Below are 15,451 nucleotides of genomic sequence, written 5' to 3'. Positions count from 1 at the left end.
GACGGACGGACGGACGGACATGGCTCAATCAAATCTTTTTTCGATCCTGATGATTTTGATATACGGAAGTCTATATCTATCTCGATTCCTTTATACCTGTACAACCAACCGTTATCCAATCAAACTTAATATACTCTGTGAGCTCTGCTCAACTGAGTATAAAAATGGGAAGGGAAAACAACAATAACAAAAAACTTCCAAATATAAAGGTATTAAGGGACTTTTTTTATACATCTTGGCATTGTTGATGGAAACAAATGCTAAACTGGAGCTACGTGTCCTTTGCGTCGTCTGCATCATGCACGTCACTGCCAGTCACCATTGAAGAAAAGTTAGTCACGAATGACGATAAGATACTAGTGGAAATCGACAGCTGGCAACAGATAACAAAAGAAAAACTACAAAAATAAAAACTATATTAGCTTAAGCAGATGTACGTACAAAGGAACGAATATTCAGCAAGAGAATACCAATACTAACTAAAGCGGCAAAAGGATTTTGAAAGTTCGCTTGGGAAACGCATTGTGTTTGGGTCTGAATTGGTTGATTGGGGTTCATAGCGGGAAAAAGTCACCTAAGCACACTTTGGCAGTCATGACTAAGTGGAGACTTTCGTGCATATTTGCAAACATTTCCCTTTTTTTTCCTTCCTCCTTTGTCATACGGAATACAAACTACTTATGAATGTTTTTCCACAATTCGACTTTGTGTATATATTCGTGAAAAAAGCAAAAAATCAAAAAGGAAATGGATTAACCATACGTTCACGTGTTATTGTTGTTTCTTGCTTAGTGAATGGCGTGATAGTCAAGTGGCGACTTTTGCAAATATTTCGGAAGGGTTTTAAATCGCTAGCTTAGTTTCGAGAATTGTTGTACAAGGATGTATATTAGGTTGGGTCGATTTGTATGGACGAAAGTTAACCGATATCGAGCCATGGATTTTTCGACAGGATTTGGGCTCAGGAAAAAAGTTCCCTACGCATCCCCAAAAATAATTTTCTAGTCTGCGAAAAATGAAAAAAAAAAAAAATTTCGCAGGCTGGAAAATTATTTTTTTGGGTATGCATAGTGGAACTTTTTTTCCTGAGCCCAAATCCTATCGAAAAATCGATGGCGCGACATCGGTTAATAAATCGACCCAGTCTAATGTATGTAGTACTCTCTCTCTCTCTCTCTTACATATGAGTGCCATGTTACTCAGACAACTGATTTACAAAATGTTAGATGCTATCGGCGACCGTTCAAGTGAACGCAAATACTTCAGTGCGTCCTGTGTACACAAACCGGGATATTTGACTAATAGATTATATTCTGCTTGCATATGGCTAAATTAGTGGAGGCAAGTTTGTGGGAGCGAAACATTCACAAGTAGGTATCTGCTTACATCCGTTATATGAAAATGTTCATCTGGAAAAGCTTCTGTAATATGTATGTATATTTATAAAAGGGCTCAGATTTTAAGAGTCAATTAATACGGGAACTTAGAAAACTTGATATTGGATCACAAAACCTCAACTCCCAAACTCAATACATATCTATATACTAGGAATAAGGATATATAATTATTTTCTTTAATGTGTATACATGGGGTGATCTAGAATGTAAGCGTAGACGTAGTGTGTGGTAATGGTATGATGTATGGGAAATATAGAATGTAATGTGGAATAATGTACTTGGTCGAAGTAGAATTGATATGCGCGAGATCAGACAGCAAATCAGGGAAACTTAAGGAAAGTAAAGTCAAATAAAGGAAAGGAAAGGAATGTTATATGTATGTTATCGATAAGGTATGGACCAGGAATCGATTTTTTATCGATAACAAAAATTATCAGCAAGTTATCGATTTTTTTTAGCGAGTTAACGGTTTTTGAAGGCAAATTTATAGATTTATTAAAAAAAATTGTTTATTTGTAGAAAAATTATCGATATGTTATCGAAAATTATAGATTTATTTTAAGAAAGGATTTGTTATCGAACGTAAAGAAGAATTATGGATTTGTTATTGAATGCTTATAAATTTCCTATGGATGACAATGGTTATCGATGACCATGACGTGGAGTTATCGTTCTGTTATAAGAAAATTATCAATTATTTATCAAAAATGAATCAGTATGTAATCGAAAAGTTATCGATTTAGTATAGAAAACTTATAGACTTGTTTTCAAATATTTATTTAGATTTGCAATCATAACCTTAGCGAATTTTTAGCGAAAATTTTTCGATTTACCATCGATTTTTTAATGACAAGTTAGCGAGATGCTACCAAAAAGTTACAGAATTGTTATCGAAAAGGAAGCGTTTTGCTGTCAGACTCTGAAGAATTTGTTATCGGAGGTACAAAGGAGTTTTGGATTTGTTAACGAAGTTAAAAATTTGCTATCGATAACAAAGGTTTTCGATGAGTAATCAACTTTTTATCGGCGAGTTATCAGTATGTAATGGAAAAGTTATACATATATTATTTGTCAAAGAGTTATCGAACGGTTATCGAAAAAAATATCGATTTGTTAGTTGAAAATTACCACTTTTTATCGGCGCTTTATCGACTTGTTATCGAAAAATTATCGCCTTGTTACCAAAGAATTATCGATCGAGTTTATTACATCTGATAGCTATATTACTCCTAACAGCTGGAACCTTAAACTAGCGAGTGCAGAACATTTGTACAGAATGAGCTCGATCGTTGCCTCCTGCAGAACGCACTTTCTTCACCTGGTATCACTGATGAGGCGTGAGTTAAAAGCATGTGACGCCAGAAGGCAACGCCCAGTCAAAATACGCATAATGATCGTATAGGGGTCCTGCTTTTAGTGGTAGGTGTAACTTTTTAGCCTTACGACCAGCACATGATCTTCGACAACTTGCAGCCTGCGCTTCGTTCCATGACATTCTTGCTTGCTGCATCATGTGCAACTCTTGCTATCATTTTATCTCGCCCAAACTGAATGCGACATCTACGTGAGAAGCTTCAAAAAATTCCGAGTGAAGTCGGTACAATACTTTAGGTTCGGTTAATTTGTAAAAAAAAAAACTTTAAAATACCGCACCACAAATTTTAAGGAAAAGGCCTCATCAGCCCCGAGGTACGTTCTTCTAAATTATTGCATTATTGGCAAATGGGTCCATCTTTATAGAACGTATATAGAGGGTTTTAAAGTATACCAATGAACTATGTATATCTGTATGCTGTTTGGCCTTTTAGTAGATTGGGTAATACTTACATACATATATACTAAAATTATCTCAAATAGCAAACAAACGAGTGAGCGGTGGAATTTTTAAATTGAATGCCATTGAAAAGGGGATCCTTTTATCTGTGACATTGAAAGTATAATACATATACACATACATATAACATCAACTTTTAAAATTATTTGACAGACCCTCAACAGATACGTTGAAGGACAGTTTTTCAAGCTCAAAAATTTACTAAAGTCGCGTGATGCAAATTTCAAGACAAAAAGTTTCATCGGAGATAGGCAAACAACTCTTAATACCAAACTAAAAGCGAAATCTATGTAGATAGCTACGGATGGAACTTATTAAAGGGAGAATTTAATAAGAAGTAACCTGGCAAGACTATGTGCGACTTCGAAAATCTCATATTATCACCGATCCTTATGACTGTTGTTCATCATTTCATTACTCTCCCTAAAGCGTATTACTCTCGCCTCAGTGTGTAGGTGAGTAACTTGTCTCTGTGTACTCAAATAAGTTTCGGATTGAACCAAGGACCCCACCACAGAGCAGTACTTATAGTGCTTCCTAGCTTTCCTTCTACCTAGTCTCAAAAAGTGAACTATAAATTGCCTTTGTGGTCGGCAGGCACCGGTTCAGTTCAGGAGCGCATCGTTAAAACAAAAAACAACTAAATAAGGGGTTCCACAGTATGGTGTACGTATGGAATAATTGCAAATGGGTCGTGCTTCTTCCATTAATGAGCTGTAAAATTAATGACTATCTCCCTGATCTTACCAGCCTTTTCACTTCGTTAAGTTTGACACTATCACCGACCATGTCTTTTGTGAGCTTACTTAAGGCGAGAGCGTGGCAAATGTCGACAATATTGGACATCCACGTCGATGGCAATAATTATGCTACCGACTATCGCACACCAAGAAATATTGAGTGTGACGTGTGTGTACCTTAAGTATAGCGCTGTAGCAAAATTCTCAAGTCATACGCTGACAGCTTTTGATTGAAGATATGCTCATAGCTACCGATAAAGCAAGCGACCAGTCAATTGTGTGCTACGTGTTTCCGCTATGGTAGCGGAGCCTAAAGAAACACACGGTAGGAATCTGCAGTCCTGTCAAGATATCGCGCTCAGAACTGCCAAGTAGTGGATTTTTGTGTCGCTAGAACATCATCAACATTGTCAGGCGGGAATAATCCTCATTAAAGAGAGAAACGTAAAGCTGGTAAAACAGTTTTTTTTTTTTTTTGAATACTCAGAAACCGGGGATCCAAACAGACATGTGATTAAAGAAACGCCGCTTTCAAGAGGCATAAGGAGTAATCTTCTCAATAACTATGGAGAAATCCGGCACACAAGAATTCAGCCGTTTGAATGAAAGATCGTAAAAAAACCCCTAGTATCATCTACAAAGAGTCGACAAAGTTGTATGTACGGTGAACCCTGTTGTCAGTGTTCAATAACCAAAATAATAGGTAGTTAAAGAAAGAAAACTTTCTACGGAGACGCATGTGACTAGTACAACTTGGATATGTACTCTTACTTATCTTGAATCAATCCGGACATACGGAATGTATATCCTGCATGTAATGTGTCTCCACATGACACTAAAGATCTTTTCAAATTACATATGGACCCAATGCGCCTAACATTTATGACTCTCTGTTACAATGTTTTGAAACTGCAAGTTTTCTTGGACTTCCCTTAGAGCATATCGATGATTATTTGTGAATGAGCGCACCTAATGGGCCGAAGTTCTGCTACAAGAAAAAGGAGAAGATGAGTACGAGGAAGAGTTGATTTATCATTTTCTCTGCTGTTGGTCCTTCAACAGGGTAGGTACTTTAGTTCATATGTGAAATGAAATGGTTAATTAAAGTCTAATAAGATAGTGTCTAAATTGATGAATGTGCACCCCTTCGGCACTTGCCAAAAGTGTGTCCTTGTGGAAGTGTGCTCATGCAGGCTGTCTCAATTTAACTTAACCTTAGTGGACGCTGAACGGAAAGACATAAACAATTCTTTTTATGGCAAAAGGCTACAAATATTTCAAGATACCTAATTAGGGAGCAGTGAGAAACGTTTAATTGTAACCAAATTGGTTTGCTTTCGCTGTTTGTCATACAATTCTTTGCATACAATCTTTGCTTAAGTTTGAAAAGTTTTAAAAACTTCTCCATCTACTAGTCTACCCTCACATACTTTTACACACACACATACAATCAATTGTTTGTATGTTTAAAGTGCATTTATAAGTACACCTCAAAGCATTTTCCAAAAAGTGGCAAAATTAGTTCTTCAACAGCTCCCCCTCTTCAAACCAAAGCGACCGACAAATAATTTTAAACTTTTACAATTCTCTTATAAGTACTCGTTCTTTCCCTTATAGCTTTTTTGCTTTACTTGCTCACATTTTACTCAGGCAAAACTAATTGTCTAACACTTTGCTTCAACTGGCCGTTAAATCAATGGTTGTTGTTGTTGTTGTGGATTGCTTACTAACTGCAGTTTCCGGGGCATATTTCAACTTGTGCTACCAACTAATTTCGCTTTTATGTTTCCATTTGTTTATTGCACTTTTAAGACAGAACTCATAAAAACGGGTTTTTCCCTTGCAAAGTAGCTCTAAGTACCAACAACTTCAAAATGTCTTCGCGATTCGAACTTTTGTAGAAAAGAGAGCAGTCAAAAGAAAGACGAATCACAGTCACCCCTATTCTGAATTACAAGTCCGTTTCAGTTCTCCGCTCCCCTTGAACTGAAAGTAGGTATCCTGAGTTCCGCTTGAATTGAAAGAAGAAGAGGAAGAATGAACGCATTTTCGAAATCAGCTGTTTGTGAGAAATTGATGAAATTAGAACACCACAAAATAAAGAAATATTTGTGAAAAATTTATAAATTAGTGAATATTTCTTTATTTAACATTTATTTATCATTAGCCGTTGCAGTTTTAATTGAAGAGGAGGACAATGCGTCCCACAATGTAGACGTGAGATTGAGGGACATCAGTGATCCATTCAGGACTTCATACATGTTAAATATTATTAGATTCAAAAAAACTGTAGGTTAATAAAGACGCAATTAAGTATATCTTGGATATATTTTATGCAGAAGTTCCGGGGTTCAAATCGAGCTCAAGGCCTAACAATAATTTTTTTTTTTTTTTATCATTATTATTGTTATGATACATTTTTTCTTAATTGAAAAAATTTTTAAACTAGAATAGAAGAAAGAAAAAATTTAGACAACTGCCAAAGCTCGTTGTATAGATCCATTTCGGGAACTGCTAAATTCCTTCATCGGCAATGTTTAGGCGCCACTGCTATAACCATTCAGCTATCACAGCGGTTTTTTGTTTGTCTTCATTAATCCTACTTCTATTCTGGTTCGTGCCAATTGATATTCACAACACTGCTACATCTGTTGCAGAATGGATGTGAAAATTGGACTTGTTTAATGGCAATGTAGGCCGATATAACAACAAAAATTGTTAATACATCCCAGAGCACAGAGAAAAAAGTGTCAATAAAATATGACACTATGGCAGCATTGCCATCAAACAAGTCCAATTTTCACATCCATTCTGCAACAGATGTCGCAGTGTTGTGAATATCAATTGGCACGAACCAGAATAGAAGTAGGATTAATGAAGACAAACAAAAAACCGCTGTGATGGCTGAATGGTTATAGCAGTGGCGCCTAAACGTTGCCGATGAAGGAATTTAGCAGTTCCCGAAATGGATCTATACAACGAGCTTTGGCAGTTGTCTAAATTTTTTCTTTCTTCTATTCTAATTTAAAAATTTTTTCAATTAAGAAAAAATGTATCATAACAATAATAATGATAAAAAAAAAAAAAATTATCGTTAGGCCTTGAGCTCGATTCGAACCCGCGATCTTACAAATCAGTAGGCCGATATAACAACAAAAATTGATAAAAAGTTTGTTTTAAAATAATTTTTATAAACATCAATGTATATTTTACTTACATATTTTTTAAAAAATTGCCCTTTAAAACCCGCGAAAATAAAAATCAAAAATCAAAAAATATTGCAAAATAAATAAATCAAATGAGTTCCCAAAAATAACAAAAGCAAACACATATAACTGCAACACCTGCAGTAAAGCTTTATTAAGGTAAATCCTTTCAACTCCTTAAAACCTCAACTTATCAAGTTTGTATGATGCTATCAACTTTCCGCAAAAAAAAAATAAATCTACAATGTGCTTTCAGGATCCATCCAAATTAATGTATATGGATTTTGAGTTTTTAGGTTAGGTCGAACTTGCCGACGAATAAAGGTATCAGGGCTTAGATTATAAAATAACTCTATCCTCTTGCCGAATACCAAAAGTTTAATAGCTGAATCGAGATTTGGCAACTCTGGCTACTACTTGTACCTGGAGCTTTGACCTGGAGAGTACAGGGCGCGAACACAGGACGTGCTCAACCATTTATTCCTGCAGCTTGCACTTGCTACATCTAATGTTACTAACGAGGCCCGACTATAAGCATGTGACGGTGGAAGGCAGTTCCAGTTAATATGTCCATCGTGAGCTTTAACTCTTCTCTCTTTAGACATATAAGCAACTTTGTGAGTATAATGTCGTAGGATTTGCACATGATCTTAAACATTTCGCAGTCCATGCCTTTTCTGCTTGATGGATGCAACTCCTGTCTCCTTTTGAGTTCTCCCAAACTGATTGGTACTAATGAAGTGCTGCATCCTCCTTTGCCAACGCATCGTTACTTTCTATCCCTTTATGGCCGAGAGTGCAGTGTATGTAGATGTATGGTCCGCCCGGAGCGAACTCTCTCTAATGCTTCTTTGCATTCCATCAAACTCCTTGATGAAGTACTGTGTGAGATTATTGCCTCGATCGATGACTGACTATGTATTATATGTATATATTGACGCAACTGCAGCTTAAGCACGCTGCTTCCAGAATTATTGCTGCTTTCTTCACGGCTACAATTTCCGCCTGTAAGACACTGCACCGATCTGGCAGCCTGTAGGATCTACTTATTTCTAGATCGACACAGTAAAGAGCAGACTCGACCCGTTCCGTTCATTTGGAACCCTCTGTATACACGTGCGCAGTGTGTTCGGGCATTTCCGCACCCTTGCGCCAACCCTCCGGCTCTATTGTGTCACAAAGATATCCTTCGAAGCTCAAGTACGGGATCATTAGTCCGTTCTCCCATTTACTAACGCTATATTTTTGGCCATTAGGTCTGCAGAGGGGATGTACAGAATGACATGCATTGCGGCTGTCGCGGTAGTTTTTAGGGTTCCGGTTGTGTTTGGCATTGGAAATCTGCATACCCCCTCTAGTTTTTTGATATACTATATATGTAGGTATATGAGAATGGAATTATTGCTGAGGCATTGAGCCGAAACCTTTTTATATTAACTACCTCAACCAAGCACATCAACCACAAGAAATCACTAACATGAGTGAGCTGTGAAGCATTTATTTGCTGTTCTGCAGTCTCTATCGCAGTCACGGAGGCTACTGCTGCGATAGTGACCTATAACTATCCCCCAGAGACTGCCAAGTGGTGGCTTATGTCGATTACCTGCAATTCCCATCAGGAGTAAACTTCTGAAGACATTGTATTACTGGGTTACCAGGGTGCCGTTACCAGGTGGTCCGAATCGTTATGCGGGTCAGCCCTGGAAAGCGGATCATGTGTTGTTTACGCAGACGTAAAATATTGTGGAGGATTCGGTTGCGATGTAGTGCTATAGAGTGGCAGTTGCTAAATGCTAGGGGCTCTCTCCAAAGGTGGAACATTGGCTGGCATACGATTTGGTGGTCATGCCGATTCTCTTCTATGGCATTCTGATCTAGTAGACAGTACTGGACACTTCTTCTTTTGTGAAAAAGTTCGAAGCAGTGCATCGCCAGTAAGAAGAGGCCTTATGTACCACACCTATACTGGCATTAAACTGAATGCTGAAACTGTACTTGGTTGACATCGTAGACAAAACGAACGCAGCCCAGGCGGCATCGTAACTCGAGATATAAGCTTATGTATTAAGGGCACTCCAGAATTCTGACCGAATTCAACTTCATTCCCGGCAGGACTGCGCGCCGGCATCCGGTCCTACGGCCATATTCAACACACATGTTACCTCAAGGGAGTAATGGTAGCACAACGGACCAACATAAAATTGTTTGAGTGAGCTGTTCATTATTGGACAGCTGCCACTCAACCTAACCTAATTCCCAGACAGCTTTTGGAAAGATTTGTTAAAGTAAACTCTCGCTATTTGTAATGTATGGCTAGAAGAGTTCAGGTCCTATGGATCACTCAGCAATCTCTTTTCTCGATTACCATTCACTCATGTGTGGTCCGAAACCAAGATAAGAAAATGGTGTTATTAGCTGCCTCCCGACACGCTCAATCCATTAACTTGAGTTCTCAGTAAGTATGGCGATGTTTCATTTGTACATCCATGCTGTAGCTATACCTTAGTCAAAGCTTATAGCGAATATCTAAGTCTAAGAAAAGGGATATGTACAAACAGTCTTCTTGCGCGTTTGTGGCACCTGTATGTGATGCAAGTGTGGCGTCTTCGGCTGAAGTTAGCTACGTAGCGTGAGGCTGTATTCCCAAACTCTGCTTTGAATCTTTTTGTGAACCAGACTACGGGACAGAATAATTTTGCCACTTATATAGCCTTCGGCGGTTTAGCACGCTCAGGCTAGGAGACTTAGCTAGAGCACATAATCAGTATTTAGTCTATTTAAAGTAAGGAACGAAGCACATTCTCGGTATTCAAGGAGCTGCTACTGAAATTTACAGCCTCTCCAATTCTAATATTAACATCACCTAGCCGTGGCGAATCCTGTTTATTTAGCAGGCAGGGCTTTATTGACCCCAAATTCCTCAAGGAAGGAGGGGGTTGAATGACCTAGAAGGTCTTATCAAATCATTTCCGAGATGGACGGTAAATTTATGTTGTTATTATCCAGAACGTATCGGACCATTATCCGGAAAGGGACCATCAAATTGATAAACCTCCTCAAATTCTTCGGGGGGTATCTTTATCGCTTACAAGAAGAAAAAGAACAACAACATTCTCACCTCCTTCGGAATCACTCGGACTGGGTGTAAAGTTGTGGATTTGATCACATTAACACAGCACAATTTTGCCTTGGATGCAGTAGTATAAGAACTTTTCTTATATAGCTGAATCTTAATAAAAGATTCTAACCCAAGTTTGTCTGAATGGTGAAATCGCAGATGAGGTGGCTAGGAAAGGTTCCGATTAGGGCAAAAGTGAAGTGGTTAGCTCCATCCAACCACCGCTGGGTTATCTCCTAGGAAGGATCGAGGAATATGAGAACAGGGCAACGGACTCGCTATGGACCAAAAGGGTTGACTGCGAAGTCTCAAGGTCCTTATGGCAATGCTTGGATAGGAAAGGCACAAGCTTCCTTCTCAAACTGAACAAATGCGTGGTTAGGGTAATTAAGGGTGTCACCCCAGGTCATTCTGCTATCGCACTCACAATGCTCCGACGGTGGCGAATACCAACAAGCTCCCTCTGCAGAAGCTGTCAGGATGAGGAGGGAGAGGATTCGATCTACCACTTCCTCTGCCGATGTCCGGGGCTTCAAAAAAGAGAGCTCAGATTTCTGGCCTCACGGCTCTTCGACAGCCTGGCAGAGGTTGGGAAGGCGGACGTGTCGCTTCTTCCTGGGTTCATCAGGGAAAGCAAGTGGTTCGTTGAGGACCACTAGGAGGTAATGGGGTTAAACGAATGTGCCGCCACCCTGCACTTACTGAGGGCACTCACAATGGACAAAAATGTCTCCGAGTGAAAGTGTGGGTAATACCCACGCACGCCCTCTTAACCTAACCTAACCTTGTCCGAATGGGGTATTAGACTAATTAGCCTTTAAGATATACTAAGAGTGTCCTCTTGTTTTCATTTAACGGATATGCCACCAAAATACATTTCTTATGAAATGTCGTGCCAAAAGACACAGAAAGCCCTAAAATTATCTTCTAACGACTGCAGGTCCAGCAGAGCTTAATGAGTTCTCTATGCAATACTTTTTTTTTTACACTCAACTCGCTTTTCCATCCTTGAAACTAAAGTGGGACCCGCCACGCTAAAATCGTTTATACAATTATACATTTTACTTACAATTTCTCGTTGCAGTTTTGCTATATTGAAATTCGCTTGCGCCAAACGTACACTCAGTGTTGCCACATCGCTGGTTAATTGCGCACGCTCGCCCGTATTACGATCCACCATTTTTAGTAATTTATCCTCTAAACTTTGATTCACTTTTTGTACACGTTTATGCGATTCATACAAACGATCGTATTTATCTTGCCACGCTATAACACTATCTTCTAATTCGATTTGTCTTTCAGTATCTTGCATGCAGGCCGTTTCCATGGCTACAATTTGATTATGCTTCTCGAGCAGAGCTTGCTTTAGCGCCTGGATTTCTGTGGTTGCCGCAAGCAAATGTGCTTCGCAGCGATTGTTAGGCTGGAAGAAAAAGATAAAAAGTTATGAATGTATGTAATATAACTTTTATTTTTTAAACATTTGTATATACGTTATAGGACCAACCCAGAGATAGTGGAACCAATATACATATAATTGAGTATGCAGCAGGATAGATATTGAATTTGGGAACCCGATCAATATTTTTGTGGTGTAAGTTTACCGTTATTTAGCTGCAATATTTCGATAACTTAGAGTGCAAAGGCGCCAACTGCATGTTTTTACAAAATTGCGATTTTAATGCAGATCAAAAGAGAATTAAAAAACCCATCGTTAAACAAGTAAGGAAGGCTAAGTTCGGGTGTAACCGAACATTACATACTCAGTTGAGAGCTATGGAGACAAAATAAGGAAAATGAACCTGGGGTAACCCTGGAATGTGGTTGTATGACATGTGTATCAAATGAAAGGTATTAAAGAGTATTTTAAGAGAGAGTAGGCCATAGTTCTATGTATGGACGCCATTTAGGGATATCGCCATAAAGGTGGACCAGGGCTGACTCTATAATTTGTTTGTACGATATGGGTATCAAATGAAAGGTGCTACTGAGCATTTTAAGAGGGAGTGGGCCTTAGGTCTATCGGTGGACGCCTTTTCGAGATGTCCCCATTAAGGTGGACCAGGGGTGACTCTATAATGTGTTTGTACGATATGGGTATCAAATGAAAGGTGGTAATGAGTATTTTAAAAATGAATGGGCTTTAGTCCTATAGGTGAACGCCTTTTCGAGAAATCGCCATAAAGGTGGACCAGGGGTGACTCTAGAATATGTTTGTAAGATATGGGTATCAAATGAAAGCTGTTAATGAGTATTTTGAAAAGGAGTGATCCTTAGCTCCATAGGTGGACGCCGTTTCGAGATATCGCCATAAAGGTGGACCAGGGGTGTTTCTAGAATGTGTTTGTACGATATGGGAATCAAATGAAAGGTGTTGCTGAGCATTTTAGAGTGGGCATTAGGTCTATAGGTGGACGCCTTTTCGAGATATCGCCATTAGGGTGGGCCAGGGGTGACTCTGGAATGTTTGTACGATATGGGTATCAAACGAAAAGTGTTACTGAGCATTTTAAGAGGGAGTGGGCATTAGGTCTATAGGGTGGGCCAGGGGTGACTCTAGAATGTGTTTGTATGATATGGGTATCAAATGAAAGATGGTAATGAGTATTTTAAAAGGGAGTAATCCTTAGTTCTATAGGTGGACGCTTTTCGAGATATCGCCATAAAGGTGGACCAAGGGACACTCTAGAATGTTTGTACGATATGGGTATCAAACGAAGGGTGTTACTGAGAATTTTAAGAGGGAGTGGGCATGAGGTCTATAGGTGGACGCCTTTTCGAGATATCGTCATTAGGGTGGGCCAGGGGTGACTCTAGAATGTGTTTGTACGATATGGGCATCAAACGAAAGGTGTTACTGAGCATTTTAAGAGGGAGTGGGCATTAGGTCTATAGGTGGACGCCCTTTCGAGATATCGCCATTAGGGTGGGCCAGGGGTGACTCTAGAATGTTTGTACGATATGGGTATCAAACGAAAGGTGTTACTGAGCATTTTAAGAGGGAGTGGGCATTAGGTCTATAGGTGGACGCCTTTTCGAGATATCGCCATTAGGGTGGGCCAGGGGTGACTCTAGAATGTGTTTGTACGATATGGGTATCAAATGAAAGGTGGTAAGGAGTATTTTAAAAGGGAGTAATCCTTAGTTCTATAGGTGGACGCCTTTTCGAGATATCGCCATAAAGGTGGACCAAGGGTGACTCTAGAATGTTTGTACGATATGGGTATCAAACGAAAGGTGTTACTGAGCATTTTAAGAGGGAGTGGGCATTAGGTGTATAGGTGGACGCCTTTTCGAGATATCGCCATTAGGGTGGGCCAGGGTGACTCTAGAATGTGTTTGTACGATATGGGTATCAAATGAAAGGTGGTAATGAGTATTTTAAAAGGGGTAGTCCTTAGTTCTATAGGTGGACGCCTTTTCGAGATATCGCCATAAAGGTGGACCAAGGGTGACTCTAGAATGTTTGTACGATATGGGTATCAAACGAAAGGTATTACTGAGCATTTTAAGAGGGAGTCGGAATTAGGTCTATAGGTGGACGCCTTTTCGAGATATCGCCATTAGGGTGGGCCAGGTGTGACTCTAGAATGTTTGTACGATATGGGTATCAAACGAAAGGTGTTACTGAGCATTTTAAGAGGGAGTGGGCATTAGGTCTATAGGTGGACGCCTTTTCGAGATATCGCCATTAGGGTGGGCCAGGGGTGACTCTAGAATGTTTGTACGATATGGGTATCAAACGAAAGGTGTTACTGAGCATTTTAAGAGGGAGTGGACATTAGGTCTATAGGTGGACGCCTTTTCGAGATATCGCCATTAGGGTGGGCCAGGGGTGACTCTAGAATGTTTGTACGATATGGGTATCAAACGAAAGGTGTTACTGAGCATTTTAAGAGGGAGTGGGCATTAGGTCTATAGGTGGACGCCTTTTCGAGATATCGCCAATAGGGTGGGACAGGGGTGACTCTAGTATGTGTTTGTACGATATGGATATCAAATTAAAGGTATTAATGAGGATTTTAAAAGCGAGTGGCCCTTAGATGTATATGTGAAGGCGTTCTCGCGATATCGACCAAATTTTGACCAGGTGATCCAGAAATACATCTGTCGGGTACTGTTAATTTATTTATATATGCAATACCACTAACAGTATTCCTGCCAAGGGTCCAAGGGCTGTTGATTTCGCCTTGTAGAACTTTTTCATTTTCTTCTACTTAATATGGTAGGTGTTACACCCATTTTACAAAGTTTTTTCCAAAGTAATATTTTGCGTCAATAAACCAATCCAGTTACCATGCTTCATCCCTTTTTTCGTATTTGGTATAGAATTATGGCATTTTTTCATTTTTCGTAATTTTCGATATCGATAAAGTGGGCGTGGTTATGGTCGGATTTCGGCCATTTTTTATACCAAGATAAAGTGAGTTCAGATAAGTACGTGGGCTAAGTTTAGTAAAGATATATCGGATTTTGCTCAAGTTATTGTGTTAAGGGTCGAGCGGAAGGACAGACGGTGGACTGTGTATAAAAACTGGGCGTGGCTTCTACCGATTTCGCCCATTTTCACAGAGAACAGTTACCGTCATAGAATCTATGCTCCTACCAAATTTGAGAAGGATTGGTAAATTTTTGTTCGACTTATGGCAATAAAAGTATTCTAGACAAACTAAATGAAAATGGGCGTAGCCACGCCCATTTTGAAATTTTCTTTTATTTTTATATTTTGCTGCATCATATCATTACTGGAGTTGAATTTTGACTTAATTTACTTATACACAGTAAAGATATTAAATTTTTTGTTAAAATTTGAATTTAAAAAAATTTTTTTTTAAAAAGTGGGCGTGTTCTTCATCCAATTTTGCTAATTTTTATTTAACGCAAATATAGTAATAGTAGTAACGTTCCTGCCAAATTTCATCATGATATCTTCAACGACTGCCAAATTACAGCTTGCAAAACTTTTAAATTACCTTCTTGTTAAAGTGGGCGGTGCCACGCCCATTGTCCAAAATCTTACTAATTTTTTATTCTGCGTCATAACCTCAACCCATCTACCAAGTTTCGTCGCTTTATCTGTCTTTTGTAATGAATTATCGCACTTTTTCGGTTTTTCGAAATTTTCGATATCGAAAAAGTGGGCGTGGTTATAGTCC

General features: G+C 39.0%; 1 protein-coding gene across 1 annotated transcript in view; it reads right to left on the bottom strand.

The window, feature by feature from the left end:
• LOC137252140 (serine-rich adhesin for platelets) overlaps positions 1–15,451 on the bottom strand; it is a 353,270-nt gene that overhangs the window by 219,951 nt on the left and 117,868 nt on the right. Inside the window, exon 2 of the mRNA XM_067787438.1 lies at positions 11,365–11,718. Within this exon, the coding sequence (XP_067643539.1) occupies positions 11,365–11,718 (354 nt within the window). The remainder of the gene's footprint in view (positions 1–11,364; positions 11,719–15,451) is intronic.

The sequence above is a fragment of the Eurosta solidaginis genome, chromosome 5 (genome assembly GCF_040869045.1).
Source record: "Eurosta solidaginis isolate ZX-2024a chromosome 5, ASM4086904v1, whole genome shotgun sequence".
NCBI classification, from domain to species: Eukaryota; Metazoa; Arthropoda; class Insecta; order Diptera; family Tephritidae; genus Eurosta; species Eurosta solidaginis.
The sequence above is the reverse complement of the archived record's forward strand: the minus strand, read 5'-3'. Positions and strand labels throughout refer to the sequence as shown.